We start from the raw sequence: 14,789 nt of genomic DNA, 5'->3' as shown, positions 1-14,789 counted from the left end.
TACCATTTACTAGAAAGTTACACTCCTGAGATTTGGAATGTTATGGACACTGTTGCTATAGACAGTGATTCTGTCAGGGCAGGATTTGGAAGACAATTTTCACATCATTTTGGGGTTGAAGATGTGTTTTTCACCAGAACAGAAATGCTATTTTCATAATCTGCTTTTATGTTGTCTTTTATAATTAGAACCTCTGGTTTATAAAGTACTATATCTGGTTGATCAGAGTTTACTCTGATAAATACCGTGGTGCTTCAATTGGTGTTACTTTCTGAAAGCAGCTGGGCTTGGGTATATCAGGGTCTTGTTTGCAAAACTGACCTGGGTGTAAAAGAACTCAGGTAGTGGGCAGGTGGAAATTTAAATTGGGCTGAAAATCTTCTGCTTCACTTCTCTGGGCTACTTGATGCTGGCGTATGGCTAAGACATCTGCAGACTTAGCAACTTCTTGCACCCACCTATAAGTTCACCAAGACAAACCTAGGATGGCTGTGGCACCTTTGCTTCTCCAGTGCCTGGAGTCACCATCTGTGGCAGCCTGAGTCCTAAGAGAAAAGCCTCTCACCTAGGGTTCTGCTGGTGGAAGGGTGGCAGAAGGAAGTTGCTTCCTACAGTGCAGGAGTGAGACTGTAGTTGCGGCTGCAGCAGAGAATAGGGGATTTCTGGCATTCCTTCTCTGAGGGGCCGGCTGCAGCCCTGCTGTGGAGTTGCATGCATCTTGCCTTCGGAGCGTCTCCACTTCTGCAGCAACCTTCCTCTCCTGTGTTTTCTTTAGCCTTATTTTGAAGTTTTATAAAAGCCTTATGTTATGGAAGATGGAGAAACAAAGAAAGAGGAAATCGCATGCTGTAATTCTGACAGCAAATCTATTTTCTCACCAAATGGAACTGTAATGATGCGTGTAGCGTTTTGGCAAGGCACCCTCTATAAATAAACCCTCCCAGGAGTTCCTGACCTACCCCAGGACCCATAGGAAACTTTTCTTGCAGTGCAGGGGGCAAGCAGGCCCCTTACCTCGCAACCCTCCTTTCAGGGAGGACTTTTATTCTGACAAGCGCCCGCCCATCCAGTTTTGTGCCTGAGACTGCTTGCCAAGTTTGTGAGGCCCAAGGCTTTCTTGTGGGAGGACGCTGGGCTGTCTTCATGCTCTTTGGCAATGATTAAAGTGAGGTTAGTACCAAGAACCCTTTCATTTTATTCCCTTATCCTTGCTTTTTCAAACCAGATGGCAACCCTGTATTTTCAGCTGTAATTAATTTAAACTGCGAGACAGCAAGTGCTGGGAGAGGTAGAGTAGTCTTTGCTTAGAAGGGACAGCAGTGATTTTCCTTCTCGTCCCTCCCTTCTCCCCAAACGCCACCTTGTCCCAATCAGATTTGTGCCATGCACAGTTTCTCCTAAGCGGGGACTGGAATGGGAGAGAGGGCTGCTGAGAGCAGCTGCAGCATGGCTGCCTGCAGGAGCTGGAAGGGTTAAGGCACACTAGTGATTGTTTCCTTCATGGATTGGAAGTAACCAAGTTTCAGGTGATGGCTGTCATGTGACCGCCTCTAGACAATGGTGCATAGTTTGGCTGCTGATTCGGGGAGTACAAGGTGCTTTTTCTTCCCACTCAGTCCAGCTGCCAAGATCGCCTCCAAAAGGGGGTATGTTTTAGGTTTAACATTTATTCTTAAAGAAAATTACAAGGGAAATAAAAGCACTTGGCTGCAGTTGGAGTCTGGAGGGTTTGACCTCAGCTATTTGACCACTTCTCTCCATGGAAATTGTACTTGAGTCCCTGCTAAGTTGCCTTAGAGTGCAGGACCAATTAGAGATTGAGAGATCTTTCACATTTAATAGAAAATGAATGCTTTTGTTTCATCTCTTAGTAACTTGTACGGTCATTCCACAGAGCAGCCTCTCCTCCCACCCTTTTGTCCCCTCCTTGTTCCGAATGAAGCTGGGTTGAAAATGGAGAGTGGAGTAAGTGACTGCTTGAGGGCCGGGTGTCTAGGGATGCTCACCTGCCTGCACAGATGAGGACCCTCCGGGTTTTAGTTTCATCATTCGAGAAATGCACTTTCTGGCCCATTAAAGAGAAGTTGCATGGCTGGGCACGGTGGCTCACGTCTGTAATCTCAGAACTTCAGGAGGCCGAGGCAGGCAGATCACCTGAGGTCAGGAGTTTGAGGCCAGCCTGATCAACATGGTGAAACCCCGTCTCTACTAAAAATATAAAAATTAGCTAGGCGTGGTGGTGCATGCCTGTAATCCTAACTACTTGGGAGGCTGAGGCAGGAGAATCACTTGAACCCAGGAGGCAGAGGTTGCAGTGAGCTGAGATCGTGCCACTGCATGCCAGCCAGGGCGACAGAGAAAGAGTTATCTTTAAAAAAAAAAAAAAAAAGGAGTTGCAGATTGAAGAGGATCTGTTAACATAATGTATATGCAAAGCACTTTGTAACACTGTACACCAATGTTATACAAATGGTCAATATGTATTGCTGTTAACATTAGCCATGCTCTGATGACTTGAAACAATTTTTAAAGGTTCACAGTGAGAAATGAGAACCACAAATACGTAGCTTATAAGTCTCCGAAATGCTCACTGTTGATTCCAACATCATTGACTCCAGTGGGCCCCTTGTGTGCCCAAGTTTGCTGGATTTAGTGAGCTGGGTGGTGAATATTCTTTGTTGATTTAACTTTTATGTCCAGTGTTTACATTATTCATGAACATTCATTTCTCTCATGAACCACTTGGGCTGTTTTCACAAAGGCTTACAATTTCAGTTATTGTTGTGGACAAGATCCATCCTTTTGGAAACCTTTAATTTTTCTCTAGTAGAGAGGGCCAAACGTTAAATGAAAGATGCATCCTATACTTCCCACCTCCTTTACTACCAATGATGTGTTGAACATTAAACAGAATTATCATATGATGCAGCAGTTCTGCTTATAGGTACACACACGAAATAACTGAAAGCAGAGACTTGAACGGATACTTGCACACCCATGTTCATAGCAGCATTATTCACAATAGCCAAAAGTTGGAAACAACCCAAGTGCTCATCACTGGATGAATGGAGAAACCAAATGTGGTCTGTACACACAATGGAATATTACTCAGCCTTAAAAAGGAAGGAGATTCAGACCCATGCTGCCACACAGATGCACCTTGTGTAAGCCAGTCACGGAAAGACAAATGTTGTATGATTCCACTGACATGAGGTTCCTAGAGTAGTGAAAGTCCTAGGAGGTAGAATGGTGGTTCCAGCGGCTGCAAGAAGGAGGAAATGGGAGGTTGGTGTTTAATGAGTGCAGAGTTTGGGAAGAGGAAAAAGTTCTGGAGACGGATAGTGCGGTTGGCGGCACAACATACCAGTGTACTTATTGTCACTGAAAAGTGGTGAATTTTATGTATGTAGTACTTTACCATAGTAAAAAAATATGAAAAACTGTGATGACCAACTTCAGGTCAACTGAATAAACATTAATGAGTCCATTGTGTGTGAATCCTTTATATTCCATACTCATCTGGGGTGACTGAGGCTGTGAAGGAGAGTCAGGCAGCTTGGAGGGCAGACCGAGCTCCAGGAATACAGTATTTGGTGCCTAATAATCGACAGATGTGATGCGTGATGACCACCGGGGGTGGTAATTTTAATTTAATTCAAAGAGTAGTGAAGAGTCACCATCTGGTTTGGAAGCCCTCGTACAAAGGAAAGGTGCATGAAACTTGGGGTGCATGAAACTTGGGGGGGAGGGTGCTTCTGAATTCTCTGGAGGCATTATTTGAATCATCAACTCAGGAGTTTGGGGGAAGAGATGCCACTTCAGTGTTGAATGGAATGATTGAACTCCCCCCACGTTCTTTTCAGTCTTCCACACTGCACACTCCACAGACAAACACTTCTGGGTGAAATATGATTTTATAGCCAGGGGGTTGCATCTAGATGTGAGTGATGTTACAGTGAAGCTCCAGAGATAGCTTAGTTCTGAAGTTTTTGCAGAATTTGAAAATGAGACTATTTTAAAAGAAATGCAGTTTTATAACTCAGATCAATGAAATAGGCTCTCAGTACTGTTTTTTTCCCGTGGGAACTCTGCTTTATTTGTCATTAGGGTGTCCATTGTCAGTAAAGCAGTAGCCTTGCTAAGCAGCTGGAGGTCCTCAAAATAATTTTTTCTTTAAGTAATGTAAATCTTGTTTCTGTAATGCAGTCTGGTTTTTTTTTTTTTTTTTTTTTTTTTTTTAGAAAGTTAGCTTGGCCAACCCTTTCCCCCTAGTTTTGGAAAGATGGAGCGTAGCCCTGACTACCTGGTTGCTCAGAGGCAGTTCATGTTGAGAATTAACACACTACATGATTGGCTCTCAGGAGGAAGGTCCTTACGGTCTATTAGTACTTTAAAGAATATACAGTAGAGGCCAGGCGCAGTGGCTCACGCCTGTAATCCCAGCACTTTGGGAGGCCGACGCGGGCGGATCATGAGGTCAGGAAATCGAGACCATCCTGGCTAACACGATGAAACCCCGTCTCTACTAAAAATACAAAAATTAGCCGGGCGTGGTGGCGGGCGCTTGTAGCCCCAGCTACTTGGGAGGCTGAGGCAGGAGAATGGCGTGAACCTGGGAGGCGGAGCTTGCGACGAGCAGAGATCACGCCACTGCACTCCAGCCTGGGTGACAGAGCGAGACTCCATCTCAAAAAAAAAAAAAAAAAAAAAAAGAAAATATACAGTAGATGCCTCAAAATCTCTTACTAGATGAGCATTTAATCACTTCGTATACTCAAAACTCAAATTTTCAATGGGTGTATAATAATTTAGCTCAATAGTTTTGGGGTTTATTTATTATTATTACTTTTTTTTTTGCAGAGTTTCTGAGTTCAGTCAGGGTAGATCGGTAACTTTAAGAGGAAAATCAGGTTTGATATTTTTATTTAGTGCTGAATAAATTTATTGAACCAGAGGTCTTCCTGTAGTACGGAGAAGTCCACAAAATAATTTCGAACTGGTTCCTACCAACCTTAGGGCTGGACCATGGGAAGGCGGCTGGCATTCAGGCAGTTGTGACCATGCTCTGGTGTGTGGGGAGGAGGAGACTGCCACACACCACGTGACGCAGAAAGGAAGTCTGATTGTTTGTCTCTCATATGCCTGCACGCACTCATTCATGTCTGGTCTTTAGCCAGTATGGGGTCACAAAGCTGAAATAATGGGAAGAAAAGGATTGGAGACTTTTATGTGACCACACTGCAACATGGGTGTGGAAGTGCCTACTGGCATCTTGGGTTGTTTTGATGAAAGGATAGTACTGGTGACTGCAGGTCTTGGAATAATCCTGATGCTTTAGGTTAGTTTTTATTAGACTGTCTACGCTGGTGTTTCGTTCAGAAACGTGCTACGATAAATGGAAGGGAGTGAGTCCTTGCCTGTGTGCCCTATTTCCTTAGGCTGCTTCTGGAGTGTGACCCTCTTAAATATGAATGTTCACTTGTGGCGTGTGCCCCGTGGGTGACAGGTTGGATAAGGAGTCTTGTGTCAGAGTAATTTGAAGGAGAATTCTGGGCATGGCAAGGTTGACATAGAAGTCCTTTTCAGTAGTTGGACGAGGAAGAAAGATTCATTGAATTTTTCCAAAGAGCAGACCTGGGACCAAAGAATTGTATTTGAAGGCAGAGTTCATTCATTAGGAGGGAGAACCTTTAGGAAGGAGGTAGGCAGCTGTCTGGATAGTGTTTAAGCAGCAGCTGTGTGGTGCTTCTTGAGGGAGGCTGGGATTCCACATCTCTCTCCTGTTGAAACCATTTTAGTGTGAGGTGTTCTCCTGAGTTGGACAAAGCATCCAATCTTTCCACTGTACAGTTTTTTTGGGGGGTGGGGTCTTGCTCTGTTGTCCAGGCTGGAGTGCAGTGGCATGATCTCGGCTCACTGCAGCCTCTGCCTCCCACATTCCAGCGATTCTCTTGCCTCAGCCTCCCGAGTAGCTGGGACTACAGGCGTGCACCACCACACTTGGCTAATTTTTGTATTTTTTGTAAAGATGGGGTTTCACCATGCCAGGCTGGTCTTGAACTCCTAGCCTCAAGTGATCTGCCCGCCTCAGCCTCCCAAACTTGAGATTACAGGCGTGAGCCACCACACCTGGCCACTAAACAGTTTTATAATATTTTCCAGCAATTTGCTGCATAATATGGAGTAAAAACTAAGAGTGAGCCTTCAAAAGAATTTGAAATTTTGAAAGATGGCAGTGCCAGCCGCAAGAACGAGAGAGGGAACGGCAGAAGGTCTCCTCAGACCACTCGTTTCTAGGGGGTTGGCGCTGGCCAGGGCTGTTCTCCTTGGGTTTCCCCAGGAGCCCCAGGGCCATGGATGGCCCAGCCCTGGGTCACCCAGCTTCATGAGCTCCTCTGTCTGACTCTAACCTGTTGCTGCTGGTTTCTCCTGAGAATTTGTTTAGTTTTCGGTTGGCTCATTCATAAAATAGTTGTGTGCCAGGCCCTGTTCTAGACAGTGACTTGCAGACACTTCTGAGCAGCCTACCAAGCAGACACTGTTCCCGTTTCCCTCCAGGGGTGTCTAGAGGGAATGTGTCTTCTCTCCTAGTCTTGAGTTGGTGGATGGGCTCTCTCTCCACCCTCTGCCTTCCTGAGGCGGGCATCGGAGGCAGTGGGTCCTGCCCTCCACTTTTCCAGCACAGGAAAGGCCTTTCCAGTGGAGCTCAGAGTCAGATTGAGGGTGTGGGGTGGAGTGAAGCAGCAGGGAGAACGGGACGTCTGGGTTGACTAGCACTGGGTGGTCTTAGTGGTCAAATGCCTTTTCTTCACCCCTCCCTCTAGTCCTCGCCTCAGCTGTCTCAAGTAGTCCCCGGAGGATGGCAAGGCAGGATGCCGACATGCTGATGCCTCTGCTGCTGTGCAGAGATGGCCGTGTCTCCCAGGGTTTTGTCCACCTCAGACACTGCAGCTCAGTGAGGAAGGAAAGATAGAGTGTTTTTCATCCCTTCTGTGATACAAGGACTCTATTTAATGTCAAAAATATGATAGTGGTTGTATTTTTAACATATTCCTTGAGAGATTACATAATGACAAAAACAACTACAAATTAGCAGCAGTATGAATTTTAAATTCTTTTCAATTTTATTAATCTCAGCAACATCTCCATTCATTTGAAAACTCTAATGTGGGACACATCTGTTTTGCCTGTAAACAGTGCTTAGCATGCACATGGATTCCTGCCCCATCTGAATTAAGTTCTGGGGGTCACGGCCACAGGTGGGCATCCACTACTGGCTGTGCTCTCACAACTACTTCCCTGGCAACAATTGCTAACGTGGGGGCAGGTGAGATGCTTTACCGGTCATGTTCTCAGCCATGACCTGTTTCTCAAACATCAGTTTTTCTTAAAAAACTAAAGCTAATAATGGAAAACACATGTAGACAGTTCTGGTTAAAGAAAACTGGTACCTTATTTACATAGAGTTGAGCTATTCAGAAACGTGACCTGAGGATCTGGGCAACCTGGACGGGCTCCGCGCTGCTGGCCAGCATTTCCGTGAGTCCCGCCTCTCTAGAGGCAACGGGTCTGGAAAGCCTGCACACATTGCCAAGCGAAGAGGGTCTCTGAATGCTGGAACTGGATATGGGAAAGTTGCAGGGGTTGGCCCCAGACTCACTCAGAACCTGTTTGCTCTGACTTTACGCCTCATTCTAGCCAAACCAGCCACCTGGCTTTTTGGGCCACCATAGGGAGAATGGAAAGATGGAGACTACCAGCAGCAGCGTTTCCGACAGGTCTCTAACTAAAATCACTTAGAGTTTCTCTCCTAAGGCTGGTGTCTGGGATCTTTCTTTAAGCGGCTGCCGCTGGGTAAGTGCACACTGTGGTTCTGGATCCGCCAGGTTTCCCAAGTGTCTTCCGTCCCTTGCACAGATCTGAGGACCGATTGTGCCCAAGGAAAGGAGGGACCCACTTTGCCCTTGGAGCTCCTTCCAGTCTCAAGGAGAGAGAGGGGCAGACTCACACACGATGCACATTCCAGCTGAGCTGCTGGAGGGAGTCAAAAGAAACTCGAAGGCTGGAGCACGTGGAGATGCTGGCTATGCTGATTTAATGACTGTCACTCTTGAGAGCACAGTGACTGGAAACCCTTGGCACAGTTAGAGAGACAGAGTCCACACTGACAGGAGAGCAGCAGAATGGACGCCCGTTTGCTCTGACAGCACTCAGTGCGGCCGCCTTCCTTCTCGCACCACAGACCTGAGCTGCTTTTGAAACCCTCCGGGCATTGGCAGCAGGGGAGCAAGGACCCAAGTCCCTACTCTGCCACCTGCCAGCCACATGGCCCCAGGCAGATCCCTCCACCTCTCAATCCACTTTTCCTCGGTGTAAAGTGGGAATGGGGGGTTGGCACGAGCGTTGAAGAAGAGAGAGGAGGAGGTGCAGGAGTAATGAAAAGATCTGCAGCTTTATTCCTTCATCCTCCCCAAACACCACCGAGCCAAAAGGGTTTTGGATGGTAACTCGGCCGACAAGCTTCTTCCCTTTTGTATGTAGGCGCGTAAGATGGGGCTCTTTTTCCTGGCTTCCTGAACCATATTTGGGGGCAGCTAGCCCTCCAGGTTTTAAAATATATATACACCTCCCCCCCCCACACACACATATACACACACACACATATATACACACACACACATATATACACATATATATACACACACACACATATATATATAGTTGAATTGACAGTAATTGTACATATTCATGGGGTACATAGTGAAGTTTCGACATGTGTCATGTAGAGGGATGAACTCAGGGTGGTTAGCCTCCATCAAACATTTATTGTTTCTTTGTGCTGGGAACATCCAATATATGGATGTTGTTTGAAACTGTGTAGTGTATTATTGTTAACTGCAGTCCCCCTACAGTGGTCTAGGTGACCATAGTGCTGGAACTTACTCTTCCTACCTGGCTGTAATTTTGTATCCTTTAGCAAATCTCTCCAGCCCCTACCTTCTCCCTACCCTTCCCAGCCTCTGGAACTCTCAGCTTCTTACTGGCAGGTCTGGGCTGACCTGGCCTCCCCAGCTCTGGTCTCTGTTTGGACTGTCATTGTGCGGTGCTCGTGCAGTGCCTCAGGATGACAGGCATACAGGACGGTGACCAAGGCCCAGTGGATCTCAGGACCTCTCTTTAAATGTCCAGAGGAAGCTTTAAAAACTTTTAGGTTGATCATAGATAAAGCAGAAGAAACATGGGTGTGGCAAATATCTAAAGCCGTGTAAAGCAAGGCAGCGGGTGGGTACGGCCTAGGGAATTGTGTTCGTTTCCTAGGGCTGCCATAACACAGGGCCACAAACTGGGTGGCTTAGGGTAAGAAAAACGTATTGTCTCACCGTTCCTGGTGCCTGAGATCAAGGTGTCAGCAGGGCTGGCTGCTTCTGAGGGCTGTGGGGAGCGTCTGTGCAGGCCTTTCTCTCAGCTGCTGGTGGCCTCTGGCATTCCATGGCTTGTTGATGATGGTCTTCTCTCTGTCTTCACATCTTCTTCCCTCCGTATGTGTCTGTCACTGTATCCAGATTTCCAATGTTTTCTAATAGGACACCAGTCACATTGGATTAGAGCACGCCCTCATAACCACAGCTTACTTGGTCTTCGGTAAAGACCCTATTTCAGATAAGCTCACATTCAGAGAACCTAGGGGGTTAGGACTTCAATGTCTTTTCAGGGGGACACAGTTCAACCCATTACAGAAATTAAAGGCAGTTCACAGCATAAAGTAGAATGGTCAGTAAGTGTATGAAAAGATGCTCAACTGCGCTGGTAACTGAAGAAATGCAAATTAAAACAACAAGAAGGAGTGATTTCATGCCAGGAGAATGGCAGAAATCCATAGGCTGCCAAGGCCGGATGTCACCGAGGATACACAGCAGCAGCAGCGGTCAGCCATGGCCGTCGGAGGGACAGCAAAGTGGATGGCCGCCTTGGGAAGGTTTCTGGTCACATGTGTTGAAGTCGAAGGTGGATGACCTGCAAATACTGACCTGAGAGAATGTCAGAAGCCCTGGTCCCCAGCACCAGGACACATGTCTGAGGACTTAAGCACTATGGGGCCATTTTCTTTCTCTTTCTTTCTCTTTCTTTCTTTCTTTCTTTCTTTCTCTCTCTCTCTTTCTTTCTGTCTGTCTGTCTTTCTCTCTCTCTCTCTTCTTTTCTTTCTTTCTGTCTGTCTGTCTTTCTTTCTTGAGACGGAGTCTTGCCCTGTCACCCAGGTTGGAGTGCAATGGCTCGATCTTGGCTCACTGCAACCTCCGCCTCCCGGGTTCAGCCGATTCTCCTCCCTCAGCCTCTGGAGTAGCTGGGATTACAGGCACCCACCACCAAGCCCAGCTAATTTTTGTATTTTTAGTAGAGGGGGGATTCGCCATGTTGGTCAGGCCGGTCTCAAACTCCTGACCTCAGGTGATCCACCTGTCTCGGCCTCCCAAAGTGCTGGAATTACAGGTGTGAGCCACTGCGCCTGGCCTACGGGGGCCATTTTCATAAGGAAAAACCAAAGAGTGCCCAGGCGCCGGTCCATAAAGGAACGGGTACATATGCAGTGGTGTATTCGTATGGAAGAATACCACAGAGCAGGCAAATAACATGGATAAGCCAGGTCTCTGTGTTGGAACATGGGTAGAGCTCCAAGACCAACATGAGGGAAAGACACGATTGTACAACAAGACATACAGTGTGCTGGCATGCTGGAGTGTGAAGCATGCGACGGATGTGTGCTTCCGGACACACCCACGTGTGGCAAGAGGACGACAGTCAGGTAGCAGGAGGCACCAAATACAAAACAGAGGATGCCCCAGGGAACGAAGAGAGGGGAATGGGACTGAGGAGGGCCTGGAGCAGGGACCTCATGCGTCTGCATGTTCTGCTGCTTTCATCATGGCCAGAGGAAAGAAAAGGCCCGAAGCAAATATGAGAGCACATTTTCATTTGCTAGTTCTGAGTGGTAGGTACACGAGTCTTTGTATTTTCCTCCCTCCCGGAAAATGGAAAGGCTTTGGAGCCAGTCCAATATATATTGGAATCGTTGTACTAGTTTTGTAAACTTAGAAAAGTTACTTAGCCTCTCTCAAGCTCAGTTTACTTATTTGTAAAATGGAGATGATGCTTATTTTGCAGTGGGGCAGTGAATTTACTAAGATGAGGTCTAGCATATGATTGGGCATGTCCTTCAATAAATGAGAGCTGATGATAATAAAGATACTCAACGTCAATCACTTACTCAGAGATTCCCCAACTTTTTTTTTGAGACAGGGTCTCACTCTGTCACTCAGGCTGGAATACAGTGGTGCAGATCTCAGCTCACTGCAACCTCCATCTCCTGGGCTCAGGTGATCCTCCCACCTCAGCCTCCAGAGTAGCTGGGGCTGCAGGTACGTGACACCACGCCCAGATAATTTTTGTATTTTTAGTAGAGACAGGGTTTTGCCATGTTTCCCAGGCTGGTCTTGAATTCCTAGGCTAAAGCCATCTGCCGGCCTCGGCCTCCCAAAGTGATGAGATTACAGGTGTGAGCCACTGTGCCCAGCCAATAGGCTTCTCACGCTGGGACCGCAAGCCACAGCTGTCTCGCAATAGATGGAGCAAATGAGTCCTGTGTTGCCGGGTCCATGGAGTTGATTTCTGAAATCTGAACCAGCAAAAAGAGGGACACTACCTTTGTGGGGAGTGTTTTATTTTTATTTTCTGAGACAGGGTCTTACCCTGTTGCCCAGGCTGGAGTGCAGTGGCTCTGTCATGGCTCACTGTAGCCTTAACTTACTGGGCTCCAGCCATCCTCCTGAGTAGCTGGGATTACAGGCGCTACCATGCCCAGCTAATTTTTGTATTTTTTGTAGAGACGGGGTTTCGCCATGTTGCCCAGGCTGGTCTCGAACTCCTGGGCCTAAGCAGTCCACCTACGTTGGCCTCCCAAAGTACTGGGATTACAGGCGTGAGTCACTGCACCTGACCCCTTTATGGAGAGTTAATGGGGGAAACGTTACGTGGGTGGATGGTGGTGGCAGTGATGCTGGCTGCGGCGGCATTCGCACTCGGGTTTCATTCCCTTGACTTTTTGGTGGCTTTTTCTCAATTATTCAGCAATGTTAAGCTATGGCAGTAGTTGCTGACGCATAGAAGGCAGAGACAGTCTCTGCCCTGTGTCCCTGCCAGCGAGGATGGGCCCCGCTATTGAAGCCAGGAGCCTCAGGGTCATCTCTGTCTTTGGGACAGTCCGAATGCCGGTATTTTCTCAGCTTTTTCCTGCCCACGACACACTTCTTGCCATTTGTACTTAGGAGGGTGTCTCTGCCTCAGCCTCCGCCACCTCGGCAAACATCGTCTTCACCCAGGCCTTCCTTTGCAACCACTTCCCTCACTTCCCGTCTAAAATTGGCACAGAGGAGTGACGCAGCTTGACCAGGATGTCTTGGGGACACACCCAGGCACCTTGTTGCTCGCTGGGAAGCAGTGAATTCTCCCACTCACAAGGGGAGAGAAGCCACGGTGATGAGTTCACTCCTGTGTGTGTGTTGTGGGGTGCTTTGGATGAGCTCGGGGACATTTAGAAGCAGGGAGGAGGTGAGGTGGACAACAAGTTGGAGGAAGGGACTAGAAGGGAGAAGACATCTCACCACTGTTTATGCCCCACATTTAAATGCTCCTTAAATTTTGCTTTTTCAGAGAAAAGTCTTTGCCACCAGTCATTTTCTCTGAAATCTCCTTAACTCCCTTGTCATTTGCCACAAACGCTGTTAACTGGACTCACACATACTATGTGTACCTTAATGATTCATTTACTCTACGGACAGTTATTAGAACATCTGGTATGTGGTCACCCGTGCGGAGCCAAGGAGATTAGGGCGTGGGGGCTGCAGTGTCAGCCTTCCCGGGAGTGCACAGTCCAGCCAGGGACCGGGGTCCCCTGGGAGCTGTGCCTCAGGAGCTTACTGACTGAGAAAGCCAGCATGGCAGGATTGTCTGGGGACAGGCCTTGGTGGCCGGCATCTCCGCACTGCTCCTTTCCTGTGTCTCTGCAGTTGGGGCAGGAAGGTGGGTGGAAATGGTGCTGGTGGGTCGGAAAGGCCTCCTGGCAGCTTGGGATGGAGCTGGGAGGTGACGGAGAGTCTCTTGGTGGGCCTGGTGTGACGACCCTGAGCGGCTGATGCCACAGGGCCGGTGTCTGTGGTGGGCGGCATGTCTAGGCAAAGCCTTCATCTTCTCCACCTTGGTCATCTCTTCTGTAAAACTGGGATGGTGCTGACCTGCCCTGTGCACATCAGAAACCCCAGGGGGCAGCAGGTAAAGGTTGGGAGGAAGTTCTGTCTATATTATTCAGGTAAAATTTTATTATTTAAAAAGCTGTAGTAAATTAGCAGAGCATACAGCTGACCACTTTAACCAGGTTTCAGGGCACCCTTCAGTGGCATTAAGTCTGTTTTCTGAGGAAGCTTTTTAAGATCAAAGATGTGCTAGCAATCTTATTTATTTAAAGACAGGGTCTTGCTCTGTCACCCAGGCTAAAGTGCAGTGGCATGACCATGGCTCACTGTAGCCTCCACCTCCTGGGCCCAGGTGATCCTCCCACCTCAGCCTCCAAGTAGCTGGGACCACAGGTGCATGTCACCATGCCCAGCCAGCAGTCTCATTATGATGTGTTAAGACTGTGTGAACGACTGGCTGTCCTGCCAGTTCTCAGAGGTCGGATTCTCCTGTAACTGCTGCGGTGCGAGAGAGAGGACGAAAGGGCTGGAGATGGGGCTGTGTCCCGGCCCACTCACTGGCCCTGTGCCGGCCCCTCCTCCTTTGAATCTCTTGTCTCCACCTGGACTCTGGTGCTTGGGGGATGTCTCTGCATAGCCTTCATTCTACTCCTGCCAGGCAACGCCTGGCATGGGGATGGGCTGCTTTGCCGCCTCAGGATGTTGGTTTTTGGGAGGCCAGGGCCCAAGGCTGCCCTGGGCCTCATCTCTTTCACCGGGTGGGAGCACCTGCCATGCCATGGTGCTCAGGGGCCTTTGGGGACCCCAGAATGTATCCTCAAAATGTCTTGTACCCATACCCCCTCCCCAGGCAGAGGAACTCAGACTCAGATCAGTGTAGCTTGTGGCAGTCCACGGTGAATGAAGCCCAGCGCAGGCTCAGAACGTCAGGTGATGGGGCTAAGGGCTAAGCATCCCAGAGCACGTTTGTTGGAGGGTGGGAAACTCATTTTAATGAGTATCAAATAGACGCAGTGCACTTCTTTCACGTGATGGATTCTCTCAATGTCACTGCTTGGAATCTGGTTTACTTTTCCCCAGATGTTATGGACATTCTTGGTTTCTTAGCTTAGAGAGCGTGTGGCTTTCAGTACTCAGAAAGCTCTGTCCTGGATGATAGTGTCGTAGGCCTCTCTTTCCCTCCCTCCTCTTTCCATCTTTCTCTCCGTGGGCAGCTGGCAGTGGAAGTGCCCGCCTAGGATGGGGATGAGGCCCGGGGCAGGGCCAGGTGCCGTGCAGCCTCAGCGGCTCTGATGGGCCTGGCACGGAGCCACTCAGAGTCCTTTGGGTGTTTGCGGGGATGCCGTGGGCTCTCTCGGGCACAGTCCTGACCAGGAGCGGAGGCGACTTCCATCTCCCGGGCAGGATGCGTGCGGTTTTCTGCCGTCCCCGGGAGCACATGACGCCTGGGAAGCAGTGGCCGGGAGGTGATTCATCCGGGCGAGCCGGGCCTGGAAAACAATGTCTGTCTTGAAGCTCCGGGAACCAGGAAAATGAGCTGGAAAT

General features: G+C 48.5%; 1 protein-coding gene across 6 annotated transcripts in view; it reads left to right on the top strand.

The window, feature by feature from the left end:
- The window catches only part of VGLL4 (vestigial like family member 4), a 165,983-nt gene that overhangs the window by 138,398 nt on the left and 12,796 nt on the right, over nucleotides 1–14,789 (top strand). The window contains exon 1 of one of the 6 annotated variants that reach the window (XM_034955811.3): nucleotides 1–14,789. This exon is cut by the window's left edge and continues 18,614 nt beyond it. The exons of 4 other annotated variants lie outside the window; for them this stretch is intronic. In XM_034955811.3, the coding sequence (XP_034811702.1) occupies nucleotides 14,788–14,789 (2 nt within the window). In that variant the 5' untranslated portion in view covers nucleotides 1–14,787. One more of the 6 variants, XM_008951716.4, reaches the window with a different exon arrangement.

The sequence above is a fragment of the Pan paniscus genome, chromosome 2 (assembly GCF_029289425.2).
Source record: "Pan paniscus chromosome 2, NHGRI_mPanPan1-v2.0_pri, whole genome shotgun sequence".
Classification (NCBI taxonomy): Eukaryota; Metazoa; Chordata; class Mammalia; order Primates; family Hominidae; genus Pan; species Pan paniscus.
The sequence above is the reverse complement of the archived record's forward strand: the minus strand, read 5'-3'. Positions and strand labels throughout refer to the sequence as shown.